General features: G+C 40.9%; 1 protein-coding gene across 1 annotated transcript in view; it reads left to right on the forward strand.

Annotated features, from left to right (window-relative positions):
* The first annotated feature begins 10429 nt into the window (after positions 1 to 10429).
* Positions 10430 to 18553, forward strand: part of LOC111953045 (semaphorin-3E-like) — a 55700-nt gene continuing 47576 nt past the window's right edge. Inside the window, exons 1-2 of the mRNA XM_023972131.2 lie at positions 10430 to 11485; positions 14313 to 14328. Coding sequence (XP_023827899.2) covers positions 11371 to 11485; positions 14313 to 14328 — 131 coding nt within the window. The 5' untranslated portion in view covers positions 10430 to 11370. The remainder of the gene's footprint in view (positions 11486 to 14312; positions 14329 to 18553) is intronic.

Genomic DNA, 18553 nt, shown 5'->3' on the forward strand with positions numbered 1-18553 from the left:
TGTAGTTGGCAGGGTTTTAACATTATTGTGTTTGGATGAAATTCTAATACTTTTGAATACTTTTTCTGGTATATGTTTTCGAAGACCCATTTTCCATCTGTTTGACCAGAAATTAAAGCTTTTGCTTATTCCACATTTTTAGGATGAAAAATGGTTGAAGAATGTATATATAAGTGGAGACTGGTGACTTGAAAAATTAAGGAGGATGGGAGACCCACGGTATAGGCACTGAACGCACAGAGATCTCAAAGTGTGTTTCAAAAATCATCAAAAGAGTAATTATTTTAACCTAAAGCATTAATAAAGACATTTATAGTACAATATTATGGGGAATGGGAATGAGAGGGCTACTTACACAGTGTTTGGAAGGGATCACAGCAGTGATTGAATGAGGGTATGAGGCAAGAGTTGAGGTGTTCAGAGGCTTGACTTCAGTGCAGGACAGGAAGACAAAAAACAATAACACAACACACTACACAGTTAGACCAAAGAGCTAAGACCTCTTTCAGCTAGGGGGCAGAATTKTTATGTTCGGAAAAATAACGTTCCCAAGGTAAACAGACTATTTCTCAGGTCCAGATGCTAGAATATGCATATAATTGACAGATTAGGATAGAAAACACTCTAAAATTTCCAAAACTGTCAAAATATTGTCTGTGAGTATAACAGAACTGATTTTGCAGGCGAAAACCTGAGGAAATCCAACCCGGAAGTGCCTTTTATTTGGGAAGATTCCTGTTCCGTTGCCTGCCCCTCTTCCATTTAAAGGGGTATCAACCAGATTCCCTTTCCAATGGCTTCCTCAGGCTGTGACCAGGCTTTAGACATAGTTTCAAGCTTTTATTTTGAAAAATGAGCGAGATTTTTCCAAACGCGTCAGATGTCCTTTAATTAGTTCCTGCGCCCGAGAGTTGTAGCTCGACATTTTCTTTCTCTGTAGTATTGAATAGTTTACCGTCCGGTTGAAATATTATCGATTATGTATGTTAAAAACAACCTGAGGATTGATTATAAAAACCTTTGACATGTTTCTACAAACATTACGGATACTTTTGGGAATTTTCGTCTGCCTTTCAGGACTGGAACGAGCCTGTGGTTTTCTGAACATAACGCGCAAACCAAATGGCGTTTTTTGGTTATAAAACTAATCTTTATGAACAAAAATAACATTTATTGTGTAACTGGGAGTCTCGTGAGTGCAAACATCCGAAGATTATCAAAGGTAAGCGATTAATTTTATTGCTTTTCTGACTTTCGTGACCAAGCTAATTTGAGCCTAGCTGTTCTTACTGTTTTGTCTAGTGATTGATAAACTCACAAACGCTTGGATTGCTTTCGCTGTAAAGCATATTTTCAAAATCTGACACGATAGGTGGATTAACAACAAGCTAAGCTGTGTTTTGGTATATTTCACTTGTGATTTCATGATTATAAATATTTTTAGTATTATTTTTGAATTTGGCGCTCTGCAATTCAGCGCTTTTTTRCGAAAATGATCCCGCTAAAGGGATCCGTGCGGCAAGAAGCTAAGAATGAGTTAGTCCAAGCAAGTAGTAAAATCATTGATGTGAAATAATGTAATTGTGTTTGTGTATGTGTATGTGATTAACYCTACATAGAGTAATGAGAGAAGATTGATAGAGTTACTCACAGTGCTTGAAGAGGAAACATTCAATGTGCCAGTGGATGAGTGGGCACTGAGACGTGGCTTCAGTTCATGTCAGTACAGAGTTGACAATGGTAGTAGAGTGGACTGACTGGTCATCACCTCTTAATCAGTGAATAGGAGGGGACTTAGCTGGAAATACAAATAGCAGATACATTCCATTACAGCTGTGCCATCGTAGGTTTGAACAAGTTTCTCTGTGAAGTTAAACACAGAGTTCACATCTCGCCCACTTGACACATCAAAGTAGCCCAAGAAACATTCCTGAATAACGCCCTGATCATCCACATACCTGACAATAACTGACAACTGCAAGCATACTGGTGGCACCATAGGTCCCAGAGCAGGGGGGCAATTTTTACCCCCTGGGGCCCAGAGTTTTTCCTTATCTTTTAACCTAACCAGGAAAACTCTGGACCCTTTAATAAGGTATGACAGTGATTAGTCAGTTGTAAAAAGGTTTTATCAGGTGACATGGTTTTAACTCCTGGCCCTGGGGGGGTGAAAACACTGTCAAACTGCAGCAACCTTATACTTGTTATTATTCATTAGATTTAGACTAGATTAGAAGGGGGTTTCCTCTACCCAGACGCAGAGACAACAACTGATAGACAATAGAACTCACAGGGCTGAGCTTAATGAACGTTTGCATCATGCAGTTCTATGCAACTGTAGGCTTTAAGACAATGATCCCAAACACACCGCCCGGGCAACGAAGGAGTGGCTTCGTAAGAAGCATTTCAAGGTCCTGGAGTGGCCTAGCCAGTCTCCAGATCTCAACCCCATAGAAAATCTTTGGAGGGAGTTGAATGTCCGTGTTGCCCAGCAACAGCCCCAAAACATCACTGCTCTAGAGGAGATCTGCATGGAGGAATGGGCCAAAATACCAACAACAGTGTGTGAAAACCTTGTGAAGACTTACAGAAAACGTTTGACCTCTGTCATTGCCAACAAAGGGTATATAACAAAGTATTGAGATAAACTTTTGTTATTGACCAAATACTTATTTTCCACCATAATTTGCAAATAAATTCATTAAAAATCCTACAATGTGATTTTCTGGATTTTTTTTCTCATTTTGTCTGTCATAGTTGAAGTGTACCTATGATGAAAATTACAGGCCTCTCTCATCTTTTTAAGTGGGAGAACTTGCACAATTGGTGGCTGACTAAATACTTTTTAGACTCTTAGCTTTCATTTGACATGCTCCTATGAACTTCACATGTTGGTGTCATGGGTCCTTGTACATTTAGCGTCCCATCCGAAAGACAGCACCCTACACAGGGCAATGTCCCCAATCAGTGCCCTGGGACATTGGGATATTTTTTTAGACCAGAAGAAAAAATGCCTCCTACTGCCCCTCCAACACCATTTCCAGCAACATCTGGTCTCTCATCCAGGGACCGACCAGGATCAACCTTGCTTAACTTTAGATGCAAGCCAGCAGTGGGATGCAGAGTGACATGCTGCAGGCATATGATGTGCGCCTGTGTTAACAGGCCTGGTATCTAGTGGCTCTGTAGAACAGTTGATTCTCTCTGCTTCTGAACACTGCTGGAGGAGAGTAGTGGCCAACCCTGATCCTTGCCTGACCTCTGAGCATGGAGTATGCTCCATTCACACTACACACTCTCTGCTCCTGCTGTGCATTGTGGTGTGGGTCTGTGTGTGTACATGCGTGCGTGCCTGTGGGCATGTGTGCGTTTCAACATTTGCATGTGTGTGTGCAGGAAGAGTTGCTGAACAGAGGCGGATATTGACACAGCATTAACATGAGTGAAAATATTTAGACTGTGTGGAAACCTTGGGAGGAACTGCTGGAGATGGCATAGTAAAACAAACCTCTGACATCAACACTCGATCACACTATCGCTGACCCTCCCAGACATTTTGCTACGGGTTAGGTGTTTGTCTAAGAAGAAGCATAGTGGGGCTTCTTTGTTACAGGCTAGGTGGGTAACAGTGAAATGTTTGGTCATGAATGGAAAACAGTCAAATATGTCAAGATCAGATGTTTTAAATATTTCCAGACTTCAGATAACCTATTTCGAAATATGTCCAAACCCACCTCCTTGCCAACTTTTGCCTGAGTCCTGATCCTAGGTAAATAAATCTAGAATTAGCTTCCTATTTCGCAACAAAGCATCCTTCACTCATGCTGCCAAACATACCCTCGTAAAACTGACCATCCTTCCGATCCTCGGCTTCGGCGATGTCATTTACAAAATAGCCTCCAACACTCTACTCAATAAATTTGGATGCAGTCTATCACAGTGCCATCTGTTTTGTCACCAAAGCCCCATATACTACCCACCACTGCGACGTGTACGCTCTCGTTGGCTGGCCCTCGCTTCATACTCGTCGCCAAACCCACTTGCTCCAGGTCATCTACAAGACCCTGCTAGGTAAAGCCCCGCCCTTATCTCAGCTCGCTGGTCACCATAGCAGTACCCACCTGTAGCACGCGCTCCAGCAGGTATATCTCTCTGGTCACCCCCAAAACCAATTCCTCCTTTGGCCGCCTCTCCTTCCAGTTCTCTGCTGGCAATGACTGGAACGAACTACAAAAATCTCTGAAACTGGAAACACTTATCTCCCTCACTAGCTTTATTAAGCACCAGCTGTCAGAGCAGCTCACAGATTACTGCACCTGTACATAGTCCATCTATAATTTAGCCCAACCAACTACCTCTTCCCCTACTGTATTTATTTATTTATTTATTTATTTTGCTCCTTTGCACCCCATTATTTCTATTTCTACTTTGCACATTCTTCCACTGCAAATCTACCATTCCAGTGTTTTACTTGCTATATTGTATTTACTTCTCCACCATGGCCTTTTTTTGCCTTTACCTCCCTTATCTCACCTCATTTGCTCACATTGTATATAGACTTATTTTTCTACTGCATTATTGACTGTATGTTTGTTTTACTTCATGTGTAACTCGGTGTTGTTGTATGTGTCAAACTGCTTTGCTTTATCTTGGCCAGGTCGCAATTGTAAATGAGAACTTGTTCTCAACTTGCCTACCTGGTTAAATAAAGGTAAAATAAAATAAAGGAATGTTGGAAAACAACGCTGCCTACAGTATAATCACACAGACTCCTCACTCCCCTCAGTCCCCTGTGAGAAAGAGAAACAGGGAAAGAGATAGGGGTAAGGAGATCATTCATGAGAGATCGAGGGCAGACAGCTGGTAGAGAAAGAGGAAGGAAGAAAAGGGGTGTATACTATGAATGCCAACGTTAGATATCTGAATGGCAGATATCTGAATGATCACTACTGAGGAGTATAATAAGGAGATTGACAGCAAAGTGATTTCAAATGTGGACAATAATCTGGTGGCCATTCCATTCACCTCCTCCACAACAGATGATGATTTACAACATTGTAATTAGTGATAGTGATAGTGATTAAGCAGACACTCTTATTCAGAGCAATTTATAGGCGCAAGTAGGGTTAAGTGCCTTGCTCAAGGGCACATCAACAGATTTTTCACTTAGTCGGCTCTAGGATTCATGTGTGTGTGTGTGTAATGAGAGCTCTATTGTGTTCTGCCAGTTAACAGGTGCAGCGTGGGAGGTAGAGTCATCAGACCTCTGGGAGGACAGCTGCCTCTATGGACCATGATCCTCTCTGTCTGTCCCTAAAGTAAACATCCAAAGAAGCTGTCACATGCTGATGGATACTCAATATCTGTCTTTTACACTTATCCTGCACATAATGTGTAATGAAATCAACATACCTATGTGTGAAGGGCTATAATTAGAGTATGACATCAATGGTCATGAGTAGGGCTGTGTTGGTCACGAAATTTTGCCAGCCGGTGATTGTCAAGCAAATAACTGTCGGTTTCATGGTAATTGACCGTTAATGATCATAAACACATTTAGTATTTCCTGGCTTCCATACATAGCCTTCAAGCCATTTTAAAAAGTATAATAAATCCATGTAAAATAGCCTACACCTTCACAATAAATCCATTATTTATTTCAGACAAGTCTAAAGAAGCATGATATGAAGAAAATAGTCTATTTCAGTAGAAAACAATAGCATTACTCTTGAGTTGTCCTTACTGTATGTTAAGTCCTGATGTGGCTATGCCAAATGCCTGTGGGCTACACTAGTTCATTGAGCAGACAAGATTTGCTTATACTTACGTTATTTTATATTATTTAATAGTACGAAGAAAACAACTGAACAAAGCAGAATAAAATATATATATTTTCTCCCAACGATTTGAGGGAGTGCGCACGTGCGGCAATTCTGTGGAGCGGTTAAGAAAGAAATAGGTACTCCTATATGCGTAATTTAGAGTTATTAATGTAACTTTAGTTGTTCTACAACCGTCGGGCTATATGTTTGTATTTTTAAGGCATTGTAAGGCTGCATGATGATAGTCTAATGATGATTTGTAAATAGTCGCTTGAAAGGCATGAGCTCTACTTTGTTTTTTGCGCAGGCTGTACACACTCCAATAGTCTCTCATTCACAATGTTACAAGCACTTGTGGCCGTAATGCACCCTAAAAAAAACATGCCTTTTGCTGCCCGGAGTGCTGCTTTGTGCCCTTCTTCCTGAGTGTGCTGCGCAGTCCGAAGCGTCTCTCACTCAATGGCTCTCTGTCAGAWKATCTGGTCTTTYTCACAGGCTACAAGTCAGACACATCCGTGATGCAACTGCGCTAATCTAATTCTGAGCTGCATATTGAACATATTGGAAGAACTGTCCACATTTACTTTTCGTCAGCCAACAAGATGAGTAGGCCTAACGAACAGCAAAAGTACTAGCCTTTAAGTACAAAAGTCGACCTATTCTATTCTGTGCGAGAAATAAATATTCCAAACATAGTCTGGGACAGTTATGGGATGCGATAGATCCCAAATTAATACAACCACAACCACTAGCATAAAAAAAAACATTGGTCTCCCAAGTGGCACAGCGGTCTAAGGCACTGCATCTCAGCACAAGAGGTGTCACTACAGTCCTTGGTTCAAATCCAGGCTGAATCACATCTGGCTGTGATTGGGAGTCCTATAGGGCGGCACACACTTGGCCCAGCGTCATCTGGATTTGGCCGGGTTAGGCCGTCATTGTTACTAAAAATTTGTTCTTAACTGACTTGCCTATTTTTTWWAAATAAAGGTTAAATTAAAATGACGCAACAGATTGGAACGTTTAACTTAAAATCTTGATACACTATTAGGCTATTTCTTCAAATTCTAAGCGCAGTGTAACGTTGATGCTGGGAGTCGGGAAGCAAGTGCAGGTGGTTAGTTTAATAATAACCGGACCAAACCAAGAACCAAGGTTAGCGTACAGAAACGAAACACATAGTCAATACTGCTTGGGGAATAGAACTAAGGGAGTCACAGATATAGGGGAGGTAATCAGTGAMGTGATGGAGTCCAGGTGAGCCTAATGATGAAGCGCAGGTGCGYRTAATGATGAATGCCAGGACCGGTGGTTAGTAAACCGGCGACATCGAACACCGGAGGGGAGGAGTGGTAGTAGACGTGACACACAGCAATGTGGACATGGTAGTAGGGTATAAGCGCCAATGTTCCATTATCGGAAAACACCATTATCAAAAGTGACAGCAAATGCAATCATGAATGTAATGCTTTTATTATAAAGGTGATACAAACTTTATTAAAACATATAGGCTTATGGACTGGGCTACATGAGGTGTGCGACTATGATTCGAAAAAGTAGTAAAATAAAAGGCTTTGGTTCTTATGCTGGGCATCATTCACAAGTGATAATATCAATCAATCAAATGTATTTATAAAGCCCTTCTTACATCAGCTGATGTAACAAAGTTCTGTTCAGAAACGCAGCCTAAAACCCAAAACAGCATATGTAATTCACAAGTAATTTTGTCACTCATCAGACGATTCTTGATTTAATCTTGTCTTTACATATACTAAATAATATATGTGTGACGTTTGTTTTGATTTAGAATGGACCATTATCATGGACCTGTATTGAAACAGGGGCAGCGGAAAAAATACATGTGATCTATGCACTTAAATAKCGAATGGAGGATGCTATTCCCGTGGTTTATTTTCTTGCCAGCCAGGTAGACTATGCTCCTGTTTTAAATATAAGCCATGTGCTTAATATTAGTAAAGTTGAGAAAAATATATAGTAGGCCTAGCCAATAGAAAGCTGATGGGATGCTCCTCTTTTTAATAGAGACCATCACTCTGTTTTCTCCCGCAATTACATAGCCTATAGAAATGTTGCGCAACATGAGCTCATGGGCTCTCATGAAGTGTTTGATTAGATTTTCTAATACATTTGCATTGATGTCAGAGTGATTAGAGAGACAATAGAGTGCTAAGTACCAGGCAGTTAGCACGTTTGGTAGGCTACTAATGACCAGCAGTGGCATCAGAGCATGGAGAAGCCTAAATACCTTGACTAAACGGTCATGTGGAATTTGACTGCCTTCATGACTCGTGACCGCCGGTGTGGCGGTAATACGGTCACCGCAACAGCACTAATCATGAGGTTACAAACATATTTCCAACATCAGAGAAACATCATATAACAACTTTATACTCTGCTAAGCCTGAGCAGTATCAGATGTTGTCTAAATTGCATACCAATCACACAGCTAGAGAATAATAATAATGTTGTCAGAGTGACATTTCATTACAGACACAGACCCCCCCCCCCCCCACACACACACACACACACACACACAGCAGCTAGAGACTGGAACAATGTACACAAAACAATTAAACTGGAAAGTTTTTCTGTCGCTCAGCTTTTAAGGACTCAGTCATGGACATTTTCACTGACATTCGTGGCTGTTATTTTGTAGAAGTTATTTTGTAGCTGTTATGTGAAACAATAACATAGGCTTCTGACTGTGGTGTCTGTTTTCTGTCTGTCTGCACTGCTATTATTGTTGCCTCCTTGTTGATTTGTCTGTTCAGTAGTGTCTGTTATTGTGGTCTGCCATGTTTTGCATTGTTGCAGTGGGTCTCCCATTATGTAGCGTTGGGATATACCTTCTCGTCACGATGTGCTTTGTTTCTTCCTACTTTGTCCCTTGTGCTGTTGTCTGCCCTTATTAATGCTTGTGCCATGTTGTGTTGTTGCCATAGGTCTCCCTTCATGTAGTGTGGTGCTGTCTCTCTTGTCTTGTTGTGCTTTGTTCCCAATGTCTGTCAGCTGAACAGCTTTTACCCCCAAGCCATAATACTGCTAGTTAGTTAGTCCAGATAGGTATTTGGTTGACTATTTAACTATCTGCACAGCCCCTTTTTTGACTCATCACTTACGCTGCTGCTACTGGTTATTATCTGTCCTGTTGACTATTCACTTTATCCCTACCTATATCTACATATCTACCTCAATTAGCCAAGCTATTGCTACTGATTGTGTATTTATTATTACTTGTATTATTGCGTGTTATTACTTTTCTATTGTTTCTCTCYTTTTTTTCTCTGCATTGTTGGGAAAGGCCCGTACGCATTTCACTGTTAACCTACACCTGTTGTTTATAAAGCATGTGGCAAATACAATTTGATTAGATTTTTGATTTGATGTATCTGTGCTGTTGCCAAGTCTGTTCTGTCTACGGTATCTTGTCCGTCTTGTCTTCTTTTAATCCCCACCCCCTGCCCCACAGGAGGCATTTTGCCTCTTGCCAGGTCGTCATTGTAAATAAGAATTTGTTCTTAACACACAAACACATACACACATACACACACACACAACTTTCATCACATGCACAAAATGCAATGAGCAAAATAACCGGAACATTTAAAAAAGATGGGCATTCTATTCCGTCCATGTAACTGAAGATAATCAGAGAAATGAATGTCTCTTTGAAGAAAATGGAAAGAGAGAAAAAAAACTGAAGGAAAGTGGACTCCAAAGTGCTATAGCTTTGTTCAATGTTACAGTTTTATAAACATACTAAGGAGTGTTGACAATATCTGTTACAGGCTACACACACACACACACTGGAGAAAGAACAGACTGTAACAGCAGGATCTTCTGGAGAAGAGTACACACTAATAACAGGGCCTCAGACAGATGAGAGAGAAGAGGGAGAGAAGGGAGAGAGAAAGGGAGGGAATGAGAGAGGAAGGGAAATACAAGGAGATATAATGGAGATAGCAGGAGAGAAGGAGAGAGAAAAGGAGGGAATGAGAGAGAAGGGAAATACAAGAGATAAAGGAGATAGCAGGAGAGAAGGGAGAGAGAAAGGGAGGGAATGAGAGAGGAAGGGAAATACAAGAGATAAATGGAGATAGCAGGAGAGAAGGGAGAGAGAAAGGGGGGGAATGAGAGAGGAAGGGAAATACAAGAGATACAATGGAGATAGCAGGAGAGAAGGAAAGTGGCAAGTGAGAGTACAATTTTTTATATCAAGAAAATGAAGAGTGAGAAATACGGGACATAGAGGACAAAAGAAAGGGAGAGAAAATAAAAGGAAGAAAATTAAAAGGCTGGATAAACTTTGTCTCTGGCCCATGTTAATGCTGCAGGAGAAGGGTGGTAGAGGATTGAGTAAGGAGGGGAGGAGGACAGAGAGAGGGAGGAGAGGAAGAGAGGGGTTGACGGCAGCGCTGTTTGGTGCTCTGCGGAGTGGAGAAGGGCCGTATTTCTTGGAGTGTGGGGAGAGGCTGACCCTTAGAGACACACAGCAGACTGCACTTCAGCTGTCAGAGAGAGGAGAGGGGGGGGGGGGGCGGTAGTTAATGGTAGAGAGATATTTCTTCTCATTAGCCAGGGTCAAAAGTCAGCCATGTGTAGGAGAAGGAATGAATGACACACACACATTCTGGTATGTATCCTTTGTTCTGAGCAGTGGAAACAGTTCACACTAGTAAGCACAGTTGTTTGGATATCCCTGCCTGTTCAGTGAGGAGAGAGAGAGAGAGAACGAAAGAGAGAACACGAGAAAGAGAGAGAGAACATGAGGGAGACTATCTCCTCCCTCTGAGAGCAGAGACCACACGTCCGGCACGAGTCTCCCTTTCCTCTCTGCCTCTACTGCATCTCCTGGGCTAGCAGCCAGAAAGACACTGCCTCCGTTGGATCCTGAAAGAAAACAAGCTGAGGATACCGCAGTGCTGCCTTAGACAGAAGGACAACATTTACGGCAACACTTTGGAAGGATTAGCAGCAGTATACGTTTTCCTTCATTTGCTCAGACAGAAAGAAGATACAACATCCCTATCACAAGAAGGACAGAGATACTGTACAGACAGAGTCGGACAGACAGATGGAGAACAGCAGTGGTCATGCAGCCTGCCTGTAACAGCTGGAGTGCTCTCTCCCTCGCCTGAAACAGTTGGTTTTAAGAGCTGCATTCCTCACACCCTCTCATTCAGAAACCAGTAGTCGTGTAGGATCTTCCCTCATAAAGAGTGACACAAGACTGCAGTAGTCCCTACAGACTGACACAGAACAGTACCGGCTTTAGGAGTGCAGTTGAAGGACACAGTGGATTGTGAGTTACCTGTGGTCAGAGACTTGGATTACTGCCTTTTCCTACAGAGGATCGTTGGAGGATGATACAGCATATCTGATTCAATATAACATACCCTGGTCATAGAACCTGGACTCCCCCGGTTGGATATTTCCTACTCTTCCCTTGGACTTAAGTGTTGATTCACTCTGGATTGGCTTACTCCCTGCTTAGCGACCTTGTGTGTGTGTGTGATTGATTGTGAGTATGTGTATCAGGATGGAGTGTGTGAGGAGTGTGTTTCTGATGATGTGTGTTTTCCTGTGGAGCTCAGCACACTCAGCCCAGAGTGTCTACCCCAGGATACGACTCTCCCATAAAGGTAGGCATCAGGCACTGGAGTGAGTGTAGACATTGGCTAAGCATCAGCATTAATGACATATCCATGCAATGTACACTAAAGTCCTAACTAGTCAAAGCATGCTTTATGGAAACAAACATTCTTGTTCCAGCTACGTTATAGTACATTGAGAATCAGACAGGTGTGTCAGTGAAAAGATGACATGTAGACACCTCTACACAACCCCTGAACTTTCCGACAGAGTCCTTTTCCAATTGCTCCATGACATCCATTTGCCGTGGGGACGAGCTGATCAATAGTGCATATTGATTGGAACAAATTATAGAGAGTGGGAAAACATGATGCAACCTGCAGAAATAAGGTATTGCTCTCCTCAATTGCTCATGTGTGCCCCTATACAGTAACAGTCAAAAGTTTTGACACACCTACTCATTCAAGGGCTTTTCTTCATTTTTACTATTTTCTACATTCTAGAATAATAGTGAAGACATCAAAACTATGAAATAACACATATGGAATCATGTAGTAACCAAAAAACTGTTAAACAAAACAAAATATATTTTATATTTGAGATTCTTCAAAGTAGCCACCCTTTGCCTCGATGACAGCTTTGCACACTCTTGGCATTCTCTCAACCAGTTTCACCTGGATTGCTTTTCATACAGTCTTGAAGGAGTTCCCACATATGCTGAGCACTTGTTGGCTGCTTTTTCTTCACTCTGCAGTCCAACTCATCCCAAACCTTCTCAATTGGGTTGAGGTCGGGTGATTGTGGAGGCCAGGTCATCTGATGGAGCACTCCATCACTCTCCTTCTTGGTCAAATAGCCCTTACACAACCTGGAGGTGTGTTGGGTCATTGTCCTGTTGAAAAACAAATGATAGTCCCACTAAGTGCAAACCAGATGGGATGGCGTATCGCTGCAGAATGCTGTGGTAGTCATGATGGTTAAGTGTGCCTTGAATTCTAAATAAATCACTGACAGTGTCACCAGCAAAGCACCGTCACACCATCACACCTCCTCCTTCATGCTTCATAGTGGGAACCACATATGCAGAGATCATCCTTTCACCTACTCCGCATCTCACAAAGACACAGCGGTTGGTACCAAAAATCTCAAATTTGGACTCATCAGACCAAAGGAGAATTTCCACCGGTCTAATGTTCATTGCTCGTGTTTCTTGGCCCAAGCAAGTCTTTTCTTATTATTGGTGTCCTTTAGTAGTGGTTTCTTTGCAGCAATTCAACCATGAAGACCTGGTTCACGCAGTCTACTCGGAACAGTTGATGTTGAGATGTGTCTGTTGTGAAGTATATTTTTGGGCTGCAATTTCTGAGGCTGGTAACTCTAATAAACTTATCCTCTGCAGCAGAGGTAACTCTGTGTCTTCCTTTCCTGTGGTGGTCCTCATGAGAGCCAGGTTTATCATTGCACTTGATGGTTTTCGCGACTGCACTTGAAGTAACTTTAAAAGTTCTTGAAATWTTCCTCATTGACTGACCTTCATTTCTTAAAGTAATGATTGACTGTCGTTTCTCTTTGCTTATTTGAGCTCTTCTTGCCATAATATGGACTTGGTATTTTACCAAATAGGGCTATCTTCTGTATACCACCCCTACCTTTTCACAACACAACTGATTGGCTCAAACGCATTAAGAAGGAAAGAAAATCCACAAATTAACTTTTAACAAGGCACATCTGTTATTTGAAATGCATTCCAGGTGACTACCTCATGAAGCTGGTTGAGAGAATGCCAAGAGTGTGCAATGCTGTCATCAAGGCAACTTTAAATATTCTCAAATAAAAAAAAAATATTTGTTGAACACTTTTTTAGTTACTACATGATTCCATGTGTTATTTCATAGTTTTGATGTCTTCACTATTATTCTACAATGTAGAAAATAGTCAAAAAAGAAAAACCCTTGAATGAGTGTGTCCAAACTTTTGACTGATACTATGTGTAGAGTATCGTTATCTACTGTTATCTAAGACCTACACAGTCTCTGCTGTGAGAAACTGTCAATGAGTATAAAGATGACTCAATGTCAGAGTTTTTAACCTCAGATATGGCATAGTGAAGTTTGTTTAGTGAAGTGTGTGTTTTCTCCCGGACTGTCTTGGGTTCATGTTAGAGTATTTTTTTTGTTCTTCTTGTTGTTGAATAGAGGATAGTTTTTTCCCTCAGACCACAGTGGTTGGCATTCCACAATATGGCTTTCTCTACTGTTATACCGGTGGGTTGAGAGAGGGGAATGCTCCTGAGGGTATAGTGGTGTGTATTCACTGGTGCGTGTGTTTGCATGTGTGTGTCCATTGTGTGTGTGTGTTGTCTCATCTGTTTATTTAAATAGTATATTTTAGGGATTATGAGGCTCTGACTTTGTAGATAACAGCCTGTAGTAAACATCTCTTCTCTCTCCACGGTTTCTTTAAATTCTATAGCAACAATAACACAGATAATTCCACATAAAAAAGGTGTCGGCCATGGTTGAGAGTACATGTGGAATTTTTATGGTCAATAAATTGTATATGTGTATGGGGCAGAGGCATGGAACAGGAATGAACAGCGTGGTATATCCACATGGCACCCTGCTATGAGGCCTCACTGTGCCTGGCTGTGGCTTGTCTTTAACAGCAATATTTTCCCTCATCACCACGCTGGTTTAGTTAAAATCTCACATTGAATTACCTTATTATATAGATGGAGGCAGGAGAAGGAAAGAGAATGGAGAGAGGAGGAAATGAGAGGTAGTAAGTTCATGAATAATTGAAAAAGTGAGGAAAAAATAAGAGGAAGGGAAGGAAGGAAGAGAGAGATGAGGCCGGGAGGCAGGGAAGGAAAGAGAGAAGAGCGAGAGAAGAAATTGAGAGAAAAAGGGAGAAAGGAGAACAACAGGGAGGGAGAGAGTAGAGTTTGTTTGGTTAGTGGAGCATGATAGGGGGGTATATTGACAGAGACCCTTGCTGTGTGTTGGGTTTTGCTGATGTATTCAATCATAAACGCCACAGCAATAACAGTAATAACCCACTGGGTATATCATGTCATTTGAACGTGTAAATGTGGGTAATATTTGGTTGAGATGTTGATCAATGAGATTTCAACCTTTATTCACCCACTCAAAAAGACAGCCTACGGTTATTTTATTCCGGTACTATAGTTGATTATTATACTTGAGGAATAATCAACTACATTTAAATATTGGTGTGAGGTTAAGAACACATTATGATCTGATATACCCAAAACACACCATGAATTCAACGGGGATTAACACCAATCCATGAAGTGTGTTAAGTAGATGTTTAGAAGTAGTTGCCATTGTGATGTAGGCTTCTTTACATGAAATAAGGATAATAGCCTGAGTCAAGAATATGAAAACAAACTGTATCAACCAGAATGATCTTGAAAAGCACCCCGATACATTTCTACTCATGCTGCAAAATGTATCTTCCAGATTTAGGGTTTATACTACTGTTGGCTATTGTCATTCTGTGTAACACAATTAGAGCAGTAACTTGGAACAACATTGGGTAAACCTTTGTCCATGTAAAAACTGTGTCGAGGTCAAGAATGGTTGAAATAAAAAATGTATTGCATCACAAAATACATTTACAATGCAAAAACATAAATAAAAAAGCCCCAAAATTGATTTCTGTCACAGGCTTCGGAACAGGCTTTCATGCTTTTAATTGTCATCCCCTTACTCATTGGCCCTCCCACTGCCCCCCTTGCGGTAGGGTGTATATTTCAGGCAGGTTGACATCGGCTGTAGTATTCCTGCCTCTGTAGTCTTTGATTCGCCAAGACTCACATCTGCTGTAAAGGGGGAAAACAAATATTATCTAGAGAAGATATTCAAATGTCGTAAAATGTCATGATTTGGATTCCGCTGTACCTACAATGACGCTGCGAAGGTTGGAGTCCTCAAAGGCCCTCTTCCCTTTGTTTCCTTTGATATTCATCATTGACAGGAGGCCATTTGTCTGGTTTCAGTCTAGAACACAAAATAGGTACTTCACAAGCAACACACCATGACCTAATTTAAAAGTGTAACAAATATGTAACAGTTTACCAGTGCATTACTCTCTTCACTCAGTCCGGGATGTCTTTCCCCCCAGCTTTCAGATCAGAGATAAATGTACTTTTACAAAAGGACACTAATGCATTACACATGTACAGGATTTTAACATCTAGTACTACATGGCAATATGTCATTCAATTCATACCAATGAAACATTTAATTTCTCACCATGTATTTTCAAAAATCGTTCTCCGTTAGCTGCTCTTCCATCTTTAGTAAATCTTCCTCTGTTTCGTTCAGGTTGAAGTTGAATTCCTCAACCGGAATAGGGCGACTGTCTTTAAGAGGTCACGGATCTCACAAAGGAGATATATGCCTCTTGAAAGTCTGAAACAATGTAGTTTTACATTTGTTCACTTCCAAATATAACAGCCTCATTTCAATTGAATTAAAAACGGTTTAAAAATAAATGTGTCATACTTGCTTCTGGCATAGGAAAAGGGTCTGATCCTTTGCAACACTTTGGTGGGGGGGGGATCTCTCATCTGAAGAGGCAGAAGCAGAGTCTCCCACATGACCATCCCTGGAGCATGAAAGCTCAAAATTCTCTGCATTAAAATATTGGGCATCATGGCAATTCTTGATAAAATTAGAATGCCTTCCCCAAATACATCAGTCAAGAATGAGAAATAGGAGTTGGCTTAAGTTGTGAAGGATCCTCTCAATATAATCACTTGGTGGCTTGCGCCGCGTTTTAGTTTGCTATTTCTCTATCCACACACTTGGTGGCTTGTGTGGTGTTTTAGTTTGCCATTTCCCCTCACCACCAATACTTGGTGGCTTGCAGGGGGTTTTAGCCTTTTGCTTCTTAGTGGCACTGGCTTTCTGGTACGTCGGAGCAGATTTTAGTTGGGGCTTGGGTTGGCCTACAAAAATAAGACATGCAAGTGTAACATAATGTCCAGCATCTTTCTACACAACTTTGTAAGGCAAACTAAACACAATCTAATTTTACCAAACTTGCGTCTGTCACAGGAAAAGGGTCTGATCCTTTGCAGCGATTTGGTGAGGGGGATTCCACAATTAAGAAGTCAGAAGGAGACCAAGCCCTCATGCTCCAGGGTCATGCTCCAAGCCATGTGAGCGACAAAGAGAATTCTCTCTAAGAAAAGGTTGGACAACATCACACCAATTGTTTTTAAAATTAGAATAGCTTTCAGAGACAAAATTTTCAAGAGTAAGGAGTTGGCTTAAATTGTGAAGATTGGTCCTCACCCTCATTACTTGGTGGCTTGTGCTGCGTTTTAGCCATTTGTTTATTGGTAGCAGTGGCACAAGTTCTGGTTCTTCAGGGCAAATGTTGATGGGGCTTGGGTAGACCTTTGCATGAAAATAAACATGCAAGTGTAAAATACCATCCAGCCTTTTTCTACAAACATTTGTCATGGTTCTTTTTGAAGTGGAAGACTTAAAAAGTAAACCTAAACACATTACCAAACATTAAACCAAAATTCTACAACAGAATAGGGGCTTGGTGCCTGGTGATCCTGATCCAGATGGATGTCAGCTCAGTTTCACGTTTGTTTCACTACACTAACAATGGTGAAAAATGGAGTGATTCTGTCTGGGTTGAGGCTCCCTTCACACACGCTTGTAGATTTGAAAGAATCAGTTAAAGTAATGCGGTAAAATGTCTCCCAGTCAATCAAAAGGCAAGACGTTGTTCAGTGGCTGGGGTTTAGGGACAAGGGGTTGATTAGTAATCAGCATTGCAGGCTACCATACTTACATACTGTAACTTGGAGGCGGTAGTTTCTGGTGGTGGGAGAGTACATTCCTCATGGGATTCTAAACACAACAGAATAAAAAGATACAGATTAAAAAAACAACCAGAATAAAAACCATGCCAAGCAAATTGAATTTACACAAACTGTCAATGTGTGTTAAAACATACCCATTACAAATCATTGTAATGTACTTATCTTTCTGTTTCTCTTGGAGATCTCCACTTCACTGGCTGTGGGGATTGACATCTTCACATTGCTGTTTTGATTCTGAATGGTAGGGTGAGGTTTCGAACAATTGCAAAGTCATTTTTAACAACCAGCAGTTTTCACTTATTGCATTTTCAAGTATAATGTATCTTCCATTTACCCGATGTCAGTTTTATCCTCAGAAGCTGGAATGACTCTCATTTAAGACAGTGTGTGGACCAATCATTTATTACTTTGTCATATTTATTTGGGGGCCACCACACAGTTTGGTCTTTGATCCAGTACTCTGCAATAACATCTACTTCCTTCTAATTTTCCATCAACACTGCTCTGGCCCACGTCCTCTGAGATTAGAACCAGGGGAAATACAGACAATATAATATAAAGTACTGACACTAAAAACCATGAAAATGTATAACGCAAGGAGGCCAAGATGCAAAAACAATAKAATTAATTTAATCCATGCTTGAAATAATACAAAAAGTGCAAGGTACTATATTAAAAAAAAGGAACGGCGCATACTGTATGTTTTGGTCTCATACCTTCATCAGTGCTGTACAAACAAATTAAGAAGACASSWRSTKWRRYYWMASYWSSTGTCTTCTTAATTTGTTTGTACAGCACTGATGAAGGTATGAGACCAAAACATACAGTATGCGCCGTTCCTTTTTTTTAATATAGTACCTTGCACTTTTTGTATTATTTAGCTGTTCTAAAACTTTTGACCGTTCGTGAATATAAGAGATATCTGTGTATAATGGCACCGGATGGGATGACTGCAGTTTTACAGGCTCCTAACCAACTGTGCTATTTTGTCTGTTTTTTCACATTGTTTGTAACTTATTTTGTACATAATGTTGCTACTGTCTCTTTTGACCGAAAATATATGTATTATGTTATTTTTCACCGAGCGAATAATATAGAGCTGGTTGGGTTTTCCGTGTATCGACAAGACATAAAAGTCTTGTCTGGTGAGACAAGGGGTGGGGGTGTGTGTCTATTTGTCAATAACAGCTGGTGTGCAATGTCTAATATTAAAGAAGTCTTGAGGTATTGCCCGCCTGAGGTAGAGTAC

The sequence above is a fragment of the Salvelinus sp. IW2-2015 genome, linkage group LG26 (genome assembly GCF_002910315.2).
Source record: "Salvelinus sp. IW2-2015 linkage group LG26, ASM291031v2, whole genome shotgun sequence".
NCBI classification, from domain to species: Eukaryota; Metazoa; Chordata; class Actinopteri; order Salmoniformes; family Salmonidae; genus Salvelinus; species Salvelinus sp. IW2-2015.